General features: G+C 45.0%; 1 protein-coding gene across 4 annotated transcripts in view; it reads left to right on the top strand.

Moving 5' to 3' along the window:
• SYTL4 (synaptotagmin like 4) overlaps positions 1–20,151 on the top strand; it is a 1,339,985-nt gene that overhangs the window by 723,940 nt on the left and 595,894 nt on the right. For all 4 annotated transcript variants that reach the window (XM_069612955.1, XM_069612954.1, XM_069612953.1 and 1 more), the window contains one exon: positions 1,000–1,132. In XM_069612955.1, coding sequence (XP_069469056.1) covers positions 1,000–1,132 — 133 coding nt within the window. The remainder of the gene's footprint in view (positions 1–999; positions 1,133–20,151) is intronic.

Below are 20,151 nucleotides of genomic sequence, written 5' to 3' on the forward strand. Positions count from 1 at the left end.
ACATGTGATGTTTATGTATATTTAGGTTCGCTGCTGGAGGAACTGTGGTCTGGGGGGCATCCTCAACGTATGTGGTCGTGCTCAAATTTGACTGGGTACTGGAGAGGATTTTGGGTGCAATTAAACTTATGTGAAACTTATACCAGGGTTCCCAAATCCAAATAATATGGCAATTTTTATTCTTAGTCTTCGGGATGAGAATGTGGGAGACTGAGTTCCCAAAAGTGGGCATATGGCTCTCCTTACTATGGCAGTGCATACAATTATAATCACTGAGTGGAAAAAGCCAGACGAGCACTGTGTTTCTAATGGAGAAAAAAAATTGTGGACATGAATGGCCCTACTGGTCATTAACCTTTCTTTGTCTTCCTCTATGCCCACATTTCTAAGCTCCTAGAGCCCAAAAAAGGTGTCTCTCTTCAGCGTACGTGCCCACACCATTTGCACATTTTAAATATTTTTTTTCTTCATATTTTGGACTTGGTGATGGGGGTATAGTGATTGGGTGATTGTGCTTGAACCCCTTCTTTATGACTAAGCTTCTCACTATGGGATAGATGGGATGGGAAACAAGACTGTACTTAATACTGAGGGGATTTCTCTTTCCTGTGCTCTTGTAATTGATCTTAGATTCGATTTATTGTGATTACATTTGCTCTTTATCCGTCTCTGGACCAACACCTTCTTAATTGATGTTTGCTTGCTATGGTTTGGAAATAGGATTGTGGTGTTTAAGTCAATAATAGATTAAAAAAAATAGTGTATGTGATTTTACCTTGTGGACCAGCTTTTCTTGTGGTGTGATGACATATGAAGACCTACATGTACAGGAGCCAATTGTGCATCATATTACGGCTTAGCACACTGCTGGTTGCCAGTATAGAGTATTTATAGTATCGTCACAGATACCCATTGTCAAAACAAATCGTTGAGGTTCATGAACAATTTGAGACTTGATCACAAATAAAATTAAGGTTGTTTCTCTTTCATCCTATCTAGAAGAAACTCTGCTTCGGAAAAAAACCCTGTCACACAGGAAGGAAGGAAAACCCTTGGTCCATCTGGAGCTAATGTTGCCACACTGACTGTCCCGGTCCGGTCCAGAGACTACCACCAGTCTGATTCTGAAGGCGTAAGTATCATGCTTTTGCTGTTTAAGCTTTTTTGTTTTTATTTTATACAATTGTGACAATTGTGTTTAAAATAATTAGTGATAGAGAAAGGATAAATGTTTCAACTTTCTGCAGATTCAAAACCAGACAGAACTGGAATATTTATAAAATCAGATCAGGATGGCCGTACCTCTGGTACCAGGGCTATTTAACCCATTGTATTCACCGCCTTCACTGTCAGTCCCTTTTTTGACATTGACTCAACTTGCTGAAAATATGTATTTGTATCCCCATTAGTGGATGCAGTATTGAATGGACTTCAAGTAAAGGTTTATACTTCTGTACAGAACAAACTGCGCCGAGATTGATCTATTGCAAAATTCGATACCGAGGATCTGAGGTGTCCACGACAAACCTTATTATGAATGTGGTGGTGTTGATCAATAGTCAGTGTCTCCACCGTCTAACATGATTGGTGCGAAGAACTGGCACAGCAACAGTTTAGTTCTATTCCTATTTGAGTTGTAGTGGTTAACTTGATTGAACTTAAATGAACACTTAAAAAAAAAAGCCACCTCAAACTTTCCTTTTGGTCATGTCTTACAGCATTGTAATGTCATGTGCATTCTGGAATTTATATTACACCCTAAAATAATTGTAAGTAAGGTCCAAGTGTGTTTCAATGTATTCTGATATTTGTGTCCATGGGTCTGCAACCTGCAGCTCGCCAATTGTTTTGGGCAATAACTCCTATGATTGTAAGTGAAATCAAATGAAAGATAGGAAAATATATTGATTTAAGAGAACTAGGCCTAATATTCAATGCACCGGCCTGGTATAGTTAGAGAGACTCCATATGTGTAATCATATATGCTTGTTGTCACAATGGAGAATTTAAACTCTGCTGACTGAAGCTGTGTTTTACACACACGTGAGCTTGCTGCAGCCTGCGCAAACACGTTTATGTAACCTTGCTTGCCTTGTCAGGAGGATGTTTAGGTAACAAGTGAAACTTCTTCAAACGACTAGTGATAAGAGAGTATGTGCTCTAAGTCAATAAAGAATACATATCTGTGCTGGAATCTTGTGAATGCGACAGGAGTGACTTTGGAGGACCAGTGCTTCCTAGTCCCCACGTTAGAGGTCTATTGTACTAATTTGCAGGCGTAAAATCCTCCCTACTGAAGTCATAAATGTTTCCTTTGGTTGAATTTGAATAAATCTGAAAATCAATATAAGTTGTTGTACTGGTTGCAGGGGTTAAAATAGCTTCTGGATTGTTTGGAGATAGCATTGTAATCTTGACCCCAAAAAAGTAACTCCGCCCACTACCTGGCAATTGCCAATAAAAGGGGCGACTGAGGATGGAATATGTTACATGCTAAGTAATCCCAGCTCTTTATTCAGAATATACAAAAAGCTGCGGGAAAACACAAGATCCGCAGGCATGCCGTCACTGTTTTTCTCCCAGTTCTCTCTATTGCTGAACAGTTATTTTTAAAGACAAAACTTGTCACTGATGATGTCACGATGACCATCAAGTTACATCTAACATTCATTGGTTTGCATCCCTAGGGCACATATATTTCCTATAGGTGCAACAATCATGATTGCAGGGTCCCTATCTACTGGTCAAACCACTTTTAGCATACATCACTTCTCTTACAGTTAATAGGCTAGCACTAGACTGAGGTAATGTGGCTACTAATTTGTTGGCATAGGATGTGCTCAACCTTGTTCTGACCAGGTGTGATGAAATATGGAATTTGATAATGAGGGTAGAGAGATCCGTATACCACTATAATTGCTATTAAAGAAAAACTCTTCATTATCCCAGTCATGACTGAGAATGTCCAAGGCTATTCTCTGAGTAATTTCCTGCCTCTGTCTAGTACGGCAACTGCCTACTGGATTACGTGTTCCTCAACCATGTTTCAGATTAGAATATAATTTAGATTGTAGTTACCGCTGAACGCACCATCATTGTGTCAGCAGTTTATTTTCCCTTGCTTGTCCTTGCACCTGGACATGAAAGGTGGTCTGTCTTGCCTTGAAGCTAATTCATTTTAATTGTCATCCCTGTGTCCTGTCGTGCTTATCTTAGGCATCTCCCCTTCTTACTCTGGCCTTCGCATTCCATTGTGCTGCACTGTGCGGCTTCTTTCAGGCTGCGTTTCCTGGCCCAGTTGAGCTCCTGGGCCTAATGCCCAACTGGATTTGTAAAGCCTGCTTTTCATTTGCTATGCTTTTAAACATGGCAATGGCTGTCTCACGTGTACTTTTCATGCTACATTTCATGGCTGTATTTTACTGAGGTTAAATGCATTTTCTGCCATATGTGGATTCCCTGTAAGTGTATTCAGCCTCTGACCCTGCATGTATTTTAAAACATTCCCTTTACCAATGTAGTGAGACCCTGTTCTAATATGCCGGAACATAGCTCCTCCATAAATGTTGAACACCTGTGTGCTCTGTTATTGTCTAATTTTAGCTTCTACACCAATGTCATTTTAAACCAACTACTTCTTTATGGCAGTTAACATATGCATTTCCTGTTTAAATGTACGTTTGTGGATTCTGCTTTTCAGCACATCTGCGCATTTGTCATTTTTATATCTCAGGCTGTCTGAGCTTGTATCTTTTTTTGCCTGCTCGGTACAGGTCAGTACTTGTGCAAAAGCTGGTTCTGGCAGATTCTGTTTCTGTGTTCACCCGCAATGCTACTAGTAAAGATTTACCTAACAAACTTCACCCAAGTCTGGAGTTTGATTTCCTCTGCACTTATATGCTGGCAATGCCAAACATGTTGGTCAATATAGGCATCAGGAGACATATAGATATTTGTATCTACTAGGGTTACATTTATGCTTCAGCTCATGTCACAGATGGCTTTAAGAACACTTAGGGCCTCATTATGAGTCCAGTGGTAACCGATCCAGAAAAACAGGCAGGTTACCGCCGAACTCGTATTACCATTTCGCCTCTGTAATTCCCTGAATTACCGGGGCATTACGACCCCGGTGACCCAGGAATTCCGGAGGCGGAACTCCAGGGGAATGGGGACTATGGAAACACCGGTTCCATCTATGGCAGAGCAGGTGTTTCCATGTCCGCCTGTAGGCGGGTGGTGTCACACCTGGCGGCAGCACTCCTAATCAGCCGGTCTGGAAAAAACGGTGGTGGCGGTTTTACCACCACCGTTCTTTCCGGACCGGCAGGGTCGTAATGAGGCCCTTAGACTTCAACGTATGGTTCCAGGCTTTTTATTTTGTTTGCCACAAAATATTTGGTATTTCGATTATAGATTACTAAAATGTGGTACATTGAAGGCTGTCACTTTCTCACCTCCTTTGGGCTGTCCACTTCCCCAGACAAGCTTCTCTGTTCTTCAGGTTGTCATCTAGAGATAGGTAACCCCTGCTGTCTACAGTTCTATCTCTGATGATGGCCTAAAGGCCGTAGCATTTTCTTTCCTAATCCCTCTGGGTTGTTCTAGATGACAACCTATCCTTCCAACTCCTTTTGACAGGATTGTCATGGATTACGTTATTGGGTCTGGTGCTTTTCCAAATGCCCAGTTACTACCACACTGGGCTTTCACCCCCTCTCCCTGATGTTCCTTCTCCTCACTCGCTCTCGCCTCTCTTCCTTGTTCTGCTCTGCTCCTCTGTCTCTCTCTTGCTCACTCTTTCTCTCCTCTCCACTTTCTACTTCCTTCTTCCTTCCCTCTGATGGTCACACAATCTCCTCCCAATCTCCTGGCTTCTCTTCTCTCCAGTATACTCTTGCTTCCATTCTCCTCTCTACTTTCTTCTCTCTTCTCTACTCTCATCTACCCTCTTCTCTTGCACTCCTCTCCTCTCTTTCCTCTCCACACTGCCCTCTTCTCTCTCCCTTTTCCTCTCTACGTTTTGTCACCTCTTTCACTCTCACATGCACACCCTGGGCTCACACTCATTTATACTTCTACTCTGCTCCTACAACCACTCACATGTTCTAGCAACCACTCACTATGAGGTCCAATCTTACCAGTTCTGCAGAGGTTGAAGATGAGCCCCACTAACCCCTTCAGAACTGTCTTATCTGCAGCTTCAGAATATCAATGGCAGACTTGACACTTTGGGGGGAAAGTGGAAGTGGATAACAAAACAACCAACAACCAGATCTCAGCTTGCTACCCTCTGTGTTCTAGAGAGACTGGCTCAGCTTTGGATGTACAAACAAGCACAAGAAACATTGTTAAAGAATGAACTCCTTCCTTTGGGTACTATGTTAAAACTACATGCTCCCTGTTATCTTCCCTTCCCTTTTACCTGCTTGTCTCCTCTGAGAGCTGGAAGGCTAAACCTAAAAGTAGCTTAATTTCGATTTCCTTCTTTTGCTTTTCTCTCAAACATCAAGATGATTTGTAGTCCTTCTTTTAGAACACTTCACTGAAGCTGGTATTAGCTCTCCTTTGTGACTTTTAGCTATTTACATTGCTTTCTGAGTGTTTTTATTGTTCTCCTTCTGTTTTCATCATCTGTCTCTCAGAACCTTTTGTTTTCCTTTTTTTTTTACCACACTCCCACACTCTCCGCCTTGCTATGGATGCACTGCGCGTTCACGCTCTCCGCCTTACAAAGATGACATTGTGCTCTCTCGCACGCCACTTTTATGACTTTATTTTTAAATCGCTGTAATAATCACGGAGCTCCTGCGCTTCACGTCTATCATTTTTCCTCAATTCACTGTACTTCTGGTTGTCAAGGACAACATCCTCTAGGCAGACACGACCTTAGCACATCGCACATGCCTCACACCAATACAATGTTTTCGCTTGCACCTGCGCCCCCCACTAGTTGCCTCACACGCAGTGTAAGAGGATGCATGTTGAACCTAAGCACTCAGTTTAACAACAGTAATTATAAGGGTATAGGTTGCTGGGTATATAATGAACATTTAAACCTTGCTTTCTATGTTATTAAAACATGTATTCAATGGCTCTGTGCTCTAACGTAAGCAATGTGACTTCAAAAAGTTCCTTTTCAATATCACTTATGTCTTCTCTGATGGTTAGTTGGTCTCCTTCACATTCTTGAAAATCTTCCGGTTTGTATTTTCTTCATATTTTTAGTCTTGGAGCTACTGTTATTGCGACCTCACGAGTCAAAGTCCGAGATGATTTGCAATTTAGAATCTTTCTCAAGATTCTACACTACCTCGCCACTGCCTTTCTTCCAATACATTTTGAGGTCGGTATCCATCTTGGAAAATGGTAGTTCCAGCTGCCTGAACTAATCATGGTTAAGGAAAAAGTGTTTCCTGTCATACTCACTCTCACCAAATCATTATTTCGATTGCCAATGGGAGTATATTATAACGAATAAAAAAATGTACGTTTTTGTAATCATTATTTCCTTGCACCAAGTTATTTGCTCATTAAAAGATGCATGTGTACCTCTTTGGATCAGGCAGTAATGATAGTAGTTTCCTCCTGTGGTGCTACATACACTACTTTTCCAACATATCCATGTAGCTGTGCAGGTGAAAGCAGGGGCACAAGGTCCAACGTGTGCATTTCCTATTTTGTCTTGGGACTATTTTTTATCCCTGTTTCTTTTTGGGGTGTATTGCCTATTTTGAGTGAGCAAACGTGGCCGGTACACCCTTATCTGTAAGACTGACTCACCTGCAATAATCTCCAGCATAGTCTTCCCAATGTTACGCTCCACAGTCCTTCCTCTGACTGGTCTCTCGGTCTGCCACCAGTCCTTAAATGACACAAATAGAATTCTGTCCAGCATAGGGTATGGCAAGCAATGGGTGATTGACGGTGGTCCACATGCAATAAGGCACATCTAGAGGGCCAAAAAACTGGGCCCTCCCCAAAACCTCACCCTGCTTCTGTGGGAAGACTGGCTCTGGTAAACCTTGACCAGCCTCATGCCCTATGGTGGGGGACGGTGGCACCTGACACCCTTCACACTAGTGAGATTGAACAGGAGCTTAACGGGGCACTTTCTGAAGCTCATTCGAGCATACATTAAACTGTCATCCCATTAACCAGGGCTTTATGAAGGATTAATATCAAGGGAAATTCCAATTTTTTTTTTACTATTTCCAAATGTAAACTGTTGGAAACAGCACACAACTATTTTGGAAATTATTGTCCTTCATAATGAAGACACCTCTTTATTGGTCATTGCCTCAAGGTGTCTTCATCGTGACACATTATGAGGAGTTTTTACAGGCCAAATTAACACTTTCAAATTGTGACATTTTTTTCGAGCCACTAATAATTCTTTTAGTTGCCACTGTTTCTTTATTTTCATTTTTGTATTCATATTTGGGTTTGTATAGAGTGAGCCTAGCTAAGAAGAAACTACTGCAGGGGTGGTATATACATTGTAGTAGCTGGTCCTAAGTTACCCTTGGAGAGCAGTTGAGTTCCTTCCTGAACTTCAGGAGCCTTGTAGCAGTCCTGATTGCGATTTGAATAGAGTTCCAGTAGGCTCAGGTGTAACAGGAGAAGGCGTTTACTGGGTTTCTGTTTGCGTGCCAGTTTAGTCTGAAGCCTCCTAGAGGATGCCATTGCAACTAAGATCACAGGTTTAGTGACTGGTCTTTTGCACTTTAGCCACATACAATTCCCTGACAGGCCTCTTTCGTCTGTCGGGGAACAATGAATACGCTTACAGTGTATCCAGAAAGAGGGACGGGTGGCGGCAGTGGCAGCGTGATCCCTTGTCCATTAGGGCCCAGGGATGTAATTAGGTCTCTTCCCGCCTCCCCCTGTGTATCAGTGGCAATTGTAACTTACCTTTTGTTATTTTCCCTGTACTCACCTTCGTTCCCTTTTTACCCAATACTGCCATTCGCCCCATTCTGTTTCTCAATCTCCCATTCCACTCTTCTTCCATTGCCCTTCCAAAAGGTGTCTGTCCTATCCCCACTGATGTCCCACCTGCTGCGATTCCCAGTCTCCTCTCCTCTTGTTCTTCCTCTTCTATGTCGCACCAGAATTCTTCTTCTCCATCTGATGTCATGCCCCCTCCTTCCGCCTCTCCTTCGTTTACTTCCTGACCTACCTCTATTATTCCTGTAGGTGTGTCATTTATCCGGAACAGTATCTCCCCCTTCTTCCATCCCTCTTCCATTGACCTGTCAAGTGACTGGGACATTTGTGTCTGTTCTACTCTGGGGCTGCTTGATCCCCCTTGCTCGCATATATCTCTGTCGGGATAATTCACTCCGGGCCATTGTTAACCTTGAGCCTAACTCTTGTGTGAATTTCTCAATATCTATTGCCGGGGTACTCACCTGTCCACTCGAGCTCGGGCACTCGTATGGAGGAGGTGCTGTGGGTTTAGGTGTGGTTGGGGGCGTGTGTTTTGACACATATACTTGGTCACTGTACCCTTCGGCTGGTACTGGTTTTGGCAGGAGGGGATACAACTGTGCAACCTCTATTGGACTCTCCTTCTCTTCCCCTTCCTTTCCACTATTCTCTGTTGCCAGGGGAGATTGAACCTGTTCGTTTATCATGTCTTTTCTCTTTAATGGGAGGTACATCCTTGAATAGCCACCACAGATCTAATATCTCTCGTCTATTATGTAGTTGTTTACCTTTGTACTTTACAAACAGGCATGTTGCTACCATGTCCAGAACGTTCTTGTCGAAAGATCCTCCCTTGGGCCACACCTGAGGTAGCCCATCCCCCTATAATTCCGTGATCCACTGATCATGGTACTTGACAATTTTCTCGGCATAACCTGGCAAGCTCTTACAAATGTGATCTAGGGGTGTTTGTGCACCCATCCTCCTTCCCACGCTTTTACCTTTTACCTTTTACCTGGTAATAATTATATGATAGTACTACATCTTCTACAACAGTCTATTTCTTTTATGTTTTTGTGTATCAATTTTGTACCACAGTATTCAAAATGTATCTTTAATTTGTCACACTTAATCTACACAAAATATATATAAACCAGTATTACAACACTTATGCTGCCACGGCTTGTTCGTGGCCACTAGTTGCAACAACCACAATGAGACATTCACATGACATTAACCACAAGACATATCATATTTAACATTTAACACCGATCTTCCTCCCTGTCCCCTCTGACCCCTGCTATTTACCCCTTTGTACCCTGTTTTCTCCCGTTCCTGTCCCCTTTATATTTCCCCTCCACTCAAGAGAGAAAGAAGAAGCAGCGTTTCTAAATTGTACTACTCCGAGCCTCCTTTTATATGATTCCTACTTATTACACCTTTTTTTCTCTTTTTACTCTCAGTACTAGTCAAGATAGCACTATGAGGTGCCGCCTTCCACCCCCTTGCGGAGCTAGGTTCCTGTATTCCTCTTTCACCTATAATCTCCTCAACTTGTCCTAATGACCATATGTAGAAAGAAATAGACTATATTAGACCCACAAGATCTCCTTTAACTATTTTTCCCTTTTACTCTCCTTTGTCTCCCATTCCCTTTATCTGACTCCGTATCCTACCCCTATATCCCTCCTCTTTCCACCTTTAACGTCGCTCGCACTTGATACTCACGTGTCCGTCTTGATCCGAGACCCTGCGGACCCGGTCTGTCCAGGCACTGCCCGCACTCAGTGGCCGCCCCCGGTTCCGGCGAGCGGTACGATGGGTTTTGCCAAGTGGGACCCGTACCCTATCGCCCTACTGCGTGCGCACGTCTAAGTGTACTGGTTGCTGTAGGCGGACAGCTCTCTTGAGGGGGCGCGCCCTGGGTCTCCGCTGTGGCCGGAGACGTCTCGTGCCAAAAGGAACGAAGGGACAAATCATGTCCCGAGGTCACCACTTGAAAGTGAGAGTCCCCAAAAATACAGCAATCCCTCCCCAATGAGAGTCAATAATGGACACACCCCAGGAGAGAATGAGACCAAGACCAAGTGCGGGTGAAGGTAAAAAGTATGTTTATCCAAAAACCAAAATAGGGCAAGCAGAGAACTCTGCAAACTCCGAGAGCGCTCTGCCAGACATCAGAAATCATTCACATTTTCTTACAAATCCATGTCACCTATGACGTGGGAAATAAAGATTACATGAATCGATGAGATTGGGCATTGGGGACTGGACAGTATGGATTATATACTGTCGAAGCTCCAGGATTGGTGAGGCTCCACGTGATGTCACAGTGATGCTTGGAGGTCAGCTGGGCTCATCGGGGTGGAGTGTCGAATGAGATGTTTGAATTGATGCATCTTAGCTGCAGTGACATTTGCCCTTGTGGCCACACATACTCATTCAGTGTTCATCTTAATTCATAATGCCCTATAAATCCTACAAGTTGTTAATATAACATCACAAGAAAAATAACACATAACTCTGGGTGTTCTTATCTCATCACCATAAAAACACTATGCAATAAAGGCGCTGCTTCATGGGATCAGATACTCTATCAGGGGGCACATGTCAGGGATGCCTCTATTCTACTTTGTTAGATCTAGTGGGGGACAACTTTATAGTATGTTAGTACAAGAGTAAAATATACTGCCACCATGGTTAGTTGGGGTTGGGGTGAGCTTGGGTGCTATCTGGTCAAAGGGCACGTGACTGGTACATCAAAAGGGGGAGGGATGAGAGGTGTGTTGCCTATATTTCTCTTAACCAAGGTCTCGGGGTGTGAACCGAGTTTTATGGTGTGATTGTGGGTCTAGGGGCTTTGGGGAGGGCGGATGCCTGGTGCAGGCTTAGTGGAGGGGTGAGAGGTCACAGTTACAGCATCGCACTGTAAATGAGAACAAGGGCCTTTAGCAGTCAGTCTGACCTGAGGCCGGGGGAAGGTGGGGGCTGCGTGTGCGGCGCTGCGCGATAACACAGAGAGAGCTCTATTGCTTCTAGCTCGTTTACTTTACAGGGTTATATATGTCATTTAGGATGCGGGGCAGGATTAAGACAGTATAGTTACAGGTACATCGAACAATATGCAAGCTTATGAACATTGTTATATGTTACACGTTTATGTTCATCATGAGTACCATGTTAAAAAGCAAATTCTCTCAACAGTCTTTTAGCTTTACAGTCTTACATTATGTACATTGGGACCAGTATGCAAATTAATCATTTTTGTGAACACACATATATTTGAAAAACCAGTAAACATTTGGAATGTGTGCCTTGTATTGCATTAGATGAGTAAATCAACATATCATGCAGAAAAGACAAGATTTGCTCAGTACTATGGGGCTTAGGCATATGACTAATAGCTTATGTGCATTAAACATAGGTGAGGATCTTCTTGTTTCGTTTTCTGGATTTTAGCCCATTCTTACACATTTACATGAGAGGATTTATAACCTTCACAGAGGGGTTAGCAGTATGTGTGAACCAGGGTGGCACACAGGTGTAAAATCCATATTGGTTACTTTCAAAGGGTAAACAAGGTTGGGGGGGTTATCCACAGTGTATATCATAAATATGGGGTCTGCAAGGGGACGGGGCATGTTTGTGGAGATTATTTGTTTTCTTTAAACCCAAGCCTTTACCCGGTCATTCACAATTCAGTGATGGACTGCGGAAGGTGAAAGATACAGTGTTTGTCATGTAGCTTGTTCGCGCCTAGTCTCCCGTGGGAACAGGCATTCTGCAGGGAGGCAGAGAGGAGGTGGGTGAGGGAGATGACAGGCTCGCTGTGCGTGATTCTTGAGGGGAGAGCTGCAGCTCTGCAGGCACCCATTGTCTATGAGGCCTGTGGTGCTATGTACAAAATGGAGTGTAGTTGTAGAACAAAATGGAGTCTGGGATCAGCTTTTTGGCCACTGTGTGCATGCATATGGGTCATCCCGCATCCCGCATCCCTGGCCACAGGCGCATGGGTGGCTGGTGGACAAGTCATAATCCGCACGTGGGGTTAGAATGGAGGGGACGGGGTCTCAAATGACCTTGCCTCCCATACAATGGGAACTTTGGGCTTACAGCAAAGCAGCGCTGCTTTTTCACTCCCCTTATTTTGTACATGTAAGCAACAAACTGGCAGGCTTTTTCAATGCGCCTCCTTGTTCCATCCTGCCCAATATGTGCTTGGCAAGATGGTGCAGCTATCTTTTTGTTGCTGCAAAACGCAGTTTTGACGCCATGGTGCCCCAAGGAGCCAGCGCAGCCATTTTGCTGTTGACTGCCAAAGCGCAGCTTGGTTCTCGAGAAGAATTCTGTTGAGTGGGTCAATGTGGCCCACAATTCGCCCCCAACCCCCTGAATTTTCTGAGACTTTGTCGAGGGAGAGTAGGGCAAAGTGGGGTTCATTGGTAGGGCAAAACGGGGTTCATCAGGTAGGGCAAAATGAGGTTCATCAGGTAGGAGTCCTTCCATTAGGGAGCGTTACACCACGATTCTCTCGCCGCCTCTCGTTGGTGCGTGGAACGACACCCACAGCTTTCCCTGAGGTCTTCCTTTATGGTGTTGAGCGACACCCCCAGATTTTCTTCGATTTCTCCTTTCCAGGTCCCTGGGGAGGTCCTTCGTGGTCTTTGAAGGGCGCAACCAGTAGGAATCTATAAGATAAAGAACTAGTTACTACATTTTCCCACTGACCACTCTGCGGAAAGGGTGACAGCAGTGGGACACACATATTTGCAATATGACAATATTCACATAACAAGACCAAAGCTCACTCACAAGACACAGATAACTATGGATTATTTTTAGAAGTTTTGGGAATCCCTTTCATCCTGACAATGAATAAAAACACTCCCTGTTAAATAACTAATTAATATGGACCCATTTCTCTTCTTTCAGTTCTCCTTTGGGGATGCAGATTCTGTAGGCGACAGGTGAAATTTTATCTACAATTTCAAAAGGACTCCGCCAGCTTGGTGAAAATTTACGCTCTTTGGTCTGGCTCCTTTGGAAATTGTACAAGCAGACCCTGTCTCCTACTTGGTTTTCCTTTTTGGTTGTTTTTAAATCATATTAAGTCTTCATACCCTCGGCAGTTTTTTCTAGATTCCGCTGAGCATACGGAAAAGCATGTTGAAGGTCTTTTCTTAGATTCTCAACATACTCGTGAGTTGTGGAGGCGTTTATCAGTGTCTGCTCTTGTGTTCTATAGAGCAGATGCTGAGGTAGCACCATCCTTTGTCCAGTCATCACCATCCTTTGTCCAGTCATCAACTTAAATGGAGACATTTTGGTCTCAGAAGAAGGTGTAGATCTGATGGCATCAGGACAAGCAGTAATCGGATGTCCCAACTTGACCCAGAATCTGCCAAAAACTTTTTTAGAGTGCTCACAATTGTTTTGTTGTACCTTTCAACTTACCCACTAGAGGACGGTGGCATGCATTGTGAAGTTTCCTTTTTACCCCAAGTATCTCCCACATCTTTGTCATCACTTCTCTGGTGAAGTAACTACCTCGGTCTGTCTCAACCCTTTGGGGTAGGCCAAAACGCGAGATGATGTGGTTGATCATCAGGGCAGCTGCTGTTTCTGCCTTGCAATTTGGGGCCGGGAGACATTCCACTCATTTGGTAAACAAGCATGTTACGGTTAACTTGTACTTGTTCCCCCTAGAGGAGCAAATCATCTGCCCGATGAAATCTACTTGTAAATCTGACCAACGCAGTGTCATCCCCCTCTTTTGGAGGGGAGCTCAGTGTGTGAATGAAGTTGGCTGAAATTGTGCACACACAAGACACCCCTTCAAGTATTGGTCGAGGTCCTGCCCAATGTGTGGCCAGTATGCAACCTCCTGCAAGATTTCTAAAGTAGTGTGAAACCCCTGATGACCGACTGTGGCCCCATCATGGGCATGACCTAGCATCAAGCTTCGGAATGAGGTAGGTACCACCCACTGGTCACATCAGATATGGATCTCCTTACCAACAAACCGTATTGGATTCGGAATATCTTTGGACAATTCATCAACACTCTGAGGTCCTCTTTCCCAATGTAATCGGTTTCCGTCAGGGGAAAGTTCTCAGGGTCCTCAGTGCGTTGATAAACTTTTCCAATAATCTGATCCCCTTTTTGTGCCGTGATTAAATCAGCATCTGGGGTCCCCTTACTCCACTGGGCAGTTGAGAGTTCACTGTGAGCATTTGTCTGGGACCTAGTAATAGCAGTGACCTGGATTTCCCCCAACAGGGACTCAATCTCAAGGAGATCCCCCTGTATGGCTCTGGTTTTGGCCAGCTGATCAGCTAGGTCGTTTCCAGTTTTGTCTGGCCCCTCTATTCTAGAATGACCCTTGATCTTTTTCCAATAGATGGTCATCCCACTAGAGGTGACCAGATCATCAATATTTTGGATTAGCTTGCCATGTTTGAGAGGTTTGTTATTAGCACATAGCATGCCTCTAGATTTTCCAATTAACCAGGTGTTTCACGAACCCGTTCCGGACATAATCTGAGTCGGTGATTATGACCAGTTTGTGGAGTCATCATTGGATGGTAGTGAGGATGGCCTGTAGTACTGCCATCAACTCTGCCACCTGACTACTCCGGGGACCGATTTTGTACCCGACGGAGGGCTCCGGGGCACCATTCACCCAGGCACATTCCCAAAGCTGGCCACCAGTTCCTTTTCCCCGTTGTTGTCAACATGGTAGGAGCGCCCGTCCACATAAACTGTGGGCATTCCCTCGCACTTGTCTTCTTCATATAATTTTTGCAGGGAATTCAGGTACGCCTCCATTTTGTCCTGGGTTTTAAGACTTTCGTCCTCAAGACAGTTTTCTCTAGCACAATCATGCACGTCAGCCAGACCTTGCGCGAGGGGACTCTTCTTGTTTTGGCCATATCTGACCTCCACAGGAAAGCCTTGCATTGACAGAATCCAGGAAGTAATTCTGGAATTACTCACATTTCCGGCCCCGATTCTGTCGCTTTAGAGGTATTGCAAAGGCTGGTGTGGAGTCTCCACGATGATGTGTTCCCCCTGGATAAACGGGCGGTAATTCTTCAATGCCCACACCATTGCCAGGAGTGCCTTCTACCAATCGTTACATTTTTCCTCCACAGAGGATAAAGTCTTACTTGCATAGGATATTACTTTATTGACCTTGTCATGCTTTTGATATGCTACTGCTGTCAAGCATGTATTTGAGAACCATGTCTCCAAGAAGAACTGCTTGTTTTTGACAGGCTAGGCTAGACAAGGCGCTTGTGAGAGACTTCTTTTGAGTTGTTTAACTGCCTCGGCTTGTTCTGGACCACACTCCCACTTGATCCCCCGCCCCCTCAACAGATGAATCAGGGGTCTTGTGATCTTTGCATAATCCTCAATGAACTTCCTACTGTAATTGGTCCAGGAGGCTTCTTGGCTCACGCAGAGTGGTGGGGTCTTTTAGTTTTAGGAGTGCTTCCACTTTCTTCTCCTGGGGACAGAGACCCTCAGGAGTTATTTCATGCCCCAAGAAGTTGACATGGGTTCTGCACCACTGAGTTTTTTTAAAAGGACAGTTTTGCTCCGAAAACCCTCAACTTGGTCAGAACATAACGGATTTCTGCTATATGTTCCCCCACAGTTAAGCTTTTTATCAGGACATCATCTACATAGGCCAGGGTACCCCTTTCACCCAAGTCGGGCATGGCCTTATGTAGGAAGATGTTGAATTTGTTGCCGGAGTTGATGTATCCGAAGGGAGTCCGGGTCCACGTGTACTGCTGCCCCCCAACAGTAAAGTCCAGCTTGTATTGGTCCTCACTACCAACGGGCACGGTCCAGTACCCAATTGTCAGGTCAATGGCATTGTATACCTTTGACCCCTGCATCTGGGCCAGACCTTGGTCGATGTATGGGAGAGGCTATCGGGACATGTGGACATGTTTGTTGAGCTCCCTTAGGTCAGCACAGAGTCTCCACTGGACGTTTGGTTTTAAGATCCCCAGCACAGGATTATTGAAGGTGCTGTGGACTGGATGAATTATCCCACAGGACTCAAGATTTTGGATAATTTCTGTCAGGGACTCCATGGATGCGAGAGGCAAGCGAACACAGGAGTCATTCCAGTCGTACGAGTCCACAGGAAAGAGATCTTGAAAATCTAAGAACACCTGTTTCAACTTTTGCTTTTGCTCCGGAGTGTCACAGGCATCAGCTAGGTTGACCCGCTCTTCAACCATTTGCCTGAAGCCTGGAAAGACTTCTGGTTTTGCTATCTCAGCGGCTTCCTCCAGCTGGGTGGAGAGCTCTCTGGTTAGAGTATTGACCTGGACAGAGGGTTTCAGGTAGGAGAGGCAGTCATTGTGTACCTGGAATATCACCTCATCCTGCCTGATGTTACAGGTCACCTCTTCCACACTGTAAGGGCAGGAAGAGTACACCAGGAAATTTCCCCCTTGCCGGGTGAAGATCCTGTCTGGTGGTAAGTCACTGTCACTGTCACTGTCACTGTCATTGTCAAAACAGTCATTGGGGATTGGTCTTATCAGTTAATTTCCTAGATCCATGGAAAAATGTCAGTCATCAACAGCCATTCCAATAATGGTGCCTGCGCCCAGAGTGATACTCCTGAGGTCGCTGTTATCCATGAACATTGGAATGGTGTTGTGTTGTATATTGACTAATGGGGTTGGGTTTAACCCCAACCCCTGCTGTTGGAGATGGCATTGAGGTGTACATATGCGTCAGGATTTTGCAGTTTCTGTCCTCTTTTAAATTTTTATTCAAGTGGGAATAGTCGTGCCGTCCTGGGATGGTGACCACCTCTCCAATTTGAACTTCAACTGCATATGGCAGCAATTGGGCTGACCGAAATGCTTTTTCTGAATCATCAAAGTCCATGGGATTGCCCCCTAGTCAGGACCAGGCTTTGTAATTTATCAGGTCCAAATTAATGGCAAATCGATTGAGAATGTCACTGCCTAAATAGAATGCAGCAGGGACATCTCGCACAACCCAACAATTATGTTCTATGCATTTGTTAACTATAGAGATTTTGAGCATACACCGGCTAGGCACGAGATGTTTGGAATTGGGAGTTTCCAGGCCCATTTCCCACATATCTTTCAATTTAAATGGGATCTTTTGGGAGCTGTCTGAACGTGGCTTCGCTGATGAAGCTCTCACCGTTGTTCACGCACACTCTGGCGAGAACAGGATCCTTGCCCTCATTTAACCGGATAGGGAGGAACAACCGTTCTCTAAATTTCTGAATATCAGCTAAACTTTGAGCTGGTTTCTCATCACTTTTGACTTTAGGATTGGGGTTTTCAGATTGGGAATCAGTATAAAATTTCCTTCCAGTGTGGAATGCCACTTAAAACTGGAAGGAAGGTTGATTTTCAGGAATGGAGAGGAGTTCCCATCACCAGTTTGTCCTACAACAATTACTGTCACGTCAGTGATTTTATTGTTCTGGAAATGAAACTCAATATGATTAGGTTTTTGTTCAACCATATGGCATATGCCATTTAAACTAACCTGGTTGACACTCTGTTTTAATTTTATTTGCCTGTTAGTCTGAGTCCAGAGGACCCTGTTCACACAGTCTATTAGGGGGGACAACATGCGCAGGATGTAATTCCCTAGTAGGCAGGGTGTGTCTTTTGGAGTCACAACTATGACAGGGTGTTTCACCTTATGTCGGCCAATTTTTATTTCCAACTCTGCAGCCCCCTCAAAAGGAATTTCATTCCTGTCGAACTTCCGGAGTAGTCCAGGAAGAGGGCTGAGAGGGTTCTGGTATCCCTCCCGCCTTCCTGAATTTAGCTGCTCAATGGCCCTTTTTGACAGAAGAGTGGCTTGGGAGCCAGTGTCCACCAGTGCTGAAAATATACATTGCCCTTGCACTTGGGCCGGTGCATAAAATCTACCCACCTTCTCCTCAAGCGGACAAAGGTAATGTGCATTTTGGGCAAGCTGGTGTCATTTTCTTTATTTTGGACTCTGGCACAGTGGCATTTTGGACTATTTTCTGTGTCAGAGTCTGGGGATCTGTAATAAAAATATGACCTCCTGCAATAGTGGACATTTTTGAATCCCCTGTTTCCCTTAGCTCTGTGCTGCCCCCGCTTACCTGGAGGCAGTCACTAGGGCCAGTTTGTGGGGAGGATCCCCCTTTTGCTATTTTACTCTCAGAATGGCAATTTTGGGGTTCAGGCATGGGTGAATCTGAACCAGTCGCCACACCCATCCAGTCTTCATTTGAATCTCTCAGGACTCATTTTTCTTTGGGAGGAATTCCCCCGAACCTTAAGGAGAAGATTTCTTTCCCAGAATCCTCTAAGGATTCTTCCCCTTCAAATTGGAGGACACTAACTTCCTCCACAAAATCGGCCTTTTTATTGTCTTTTATTTCTCCTACCCACGCTCTGTTCCCTGGGCTGCAGATTTTCAGGGGTAGGAGATTTTTGTTCCAGGTTCTTGGGTGTCCAGGGGCTTTTCACAGGTGAGGAAGGAAGCTTCCTCTAGGGCTGTACACCCCCATTACCCCCCTTGCCCCCATGCCTCCTCCCCTGGAACCGGTGACTTGTCGGGGTTCTCTCCCTGTCATTGTTCTGGGGTGCCAGACCCTTGGTTTGTGGTGTTCTGAGCCACCATGTTAATCTGAGGGTGCTGTTGAGCCCTCAACATGCGACCCAGATCCTGGGTGAGGTTCTGGACCTGGCGCTCCAGTTGAGACACCCTTCCAGCTGGTACAGAGGTTTTTGCTCATACCTCGGTTGTTCACGGGAAGGGTAACTACCCCTTCTCCCGTAGTACCCTGGATATTGTGGATTTTGGTAGCCCTCCCCCTTGGCCTCCCCTCTCCCGGATTGAATGGTCTGGGCTTCTGAACCCGGGGAAAGAAAGGAGGGTTGCCCTGCAGGTTGGGGTTTTGAGGGTATTGGGGAAAGAAATGTAAGCCCTGATTTGGGGGATTACTGCCCACCTGAGGGAAGTTAGGAGGGAAGTTTCCTGGGGGAGTACTTTCCTGGCGGGACCCCCCCGCTTTTGGCTGGAGGAGTCCATACATACACCAAGATAGGCCGGTTGCCCTTGTATACTCAGGAGAATTGGGGATCCCGTTAGTGGGATTACCTCCCTGATTACCACCTGTTTGTGATTGTCCTGAAGTCCTTCTTGGCCTCTGGTTTGGCTGGTTTGGGATTGGTGCATTTTTAGGCTCCCCCATCTCCAGGTCTAAAATGGGGGCAACCTTCATCTCCGCCACCTTAGCAGCAGCAGGGGTATTGGCTGGCTTAGTTTTTACCCAGAATTTTATTTTCAGCAGGTTTTTAGACTTCATAAATGCAGGTTGCCTGCTCTATTACCCAGTCCAGAGATCTTTTGTCATGGACATCCCTCACCAGATGGGTCATGATATATTTTGGGAGCGCATGAAAGAAGGTAATTATAAACCCTGTAGGTGGACCATCTTGCATGGTTCTGGTGCTCCAGTCCAGCAAAGAAGCTGGAGTACTCTGGAGAGAACGTCCACTTACCATACTCTATGCAGTTCTGGTTGTCTTTAAGGTGGAAAGTGTCCATCATCTGCTCATAGAGTTCCAAATGTTCCCAGACAGAATATTTTGCGTTTTTGTGGTATGGGGTTATGAAACTCCTAATGACCTTAATTGCCTAATGGGGTCTTTTGCCAAAACTCTCTTTAGTTTATTTGCCTTCTTTGGTTTTGTCACCTGAGTCCACTCGCCCTCAGAATCAGAGGCGCTACTGTTGGAGGACCCCTCCTTATCTTCTAGGCGCGCCCTGATTCTTTGAGCCTGGGAGAGGCTCGCAGAATGGTGGGGCCTAGTTCCTACTCTCCTGTGGCGCACAAGAGAGTAGTCTTCTGACTCCTCCCTGCTTCCAGGGTTGGCGGAGGATCCCCCCACTGCAGTGATTGGGTAGATGTCTTCAAAATGCTCTTTTTGGGCCTCATTTAATTCGGTTTTTCATCAAATTGATCCAGCTGGTCCCTTGGCAGGTAGTATTTTTGTAGATCTAATTCCCTGACTTTCCCTTCACAGGAGACTTCCTTGTCAGAGACATTAGCCTTGAGGTTTTGGTATCTATACAGGGACGTCCGTCCATCAACAGGTGCTGACCTGTCGGATCCATCATACTTAACCTATTTAATTCTGCCAGCCTCATGGTTTCTGG

The sequence above is a fragment of the Ambystoma mexicanum genome, chromosome 5p, assembly GCF_040938575.1.
Source record: "Ambystoma mexicanum isolate Mex_15411 chromosome 5p, UKY_AmexF1_1, whole genome shotgun sequence".
Lineage (NCBI taxonomy): Eukaryota > Metazoa > Chordata > Amphibia > Caudata > Ambystomatidae > Ambystoma > Ambystoma mexicanum.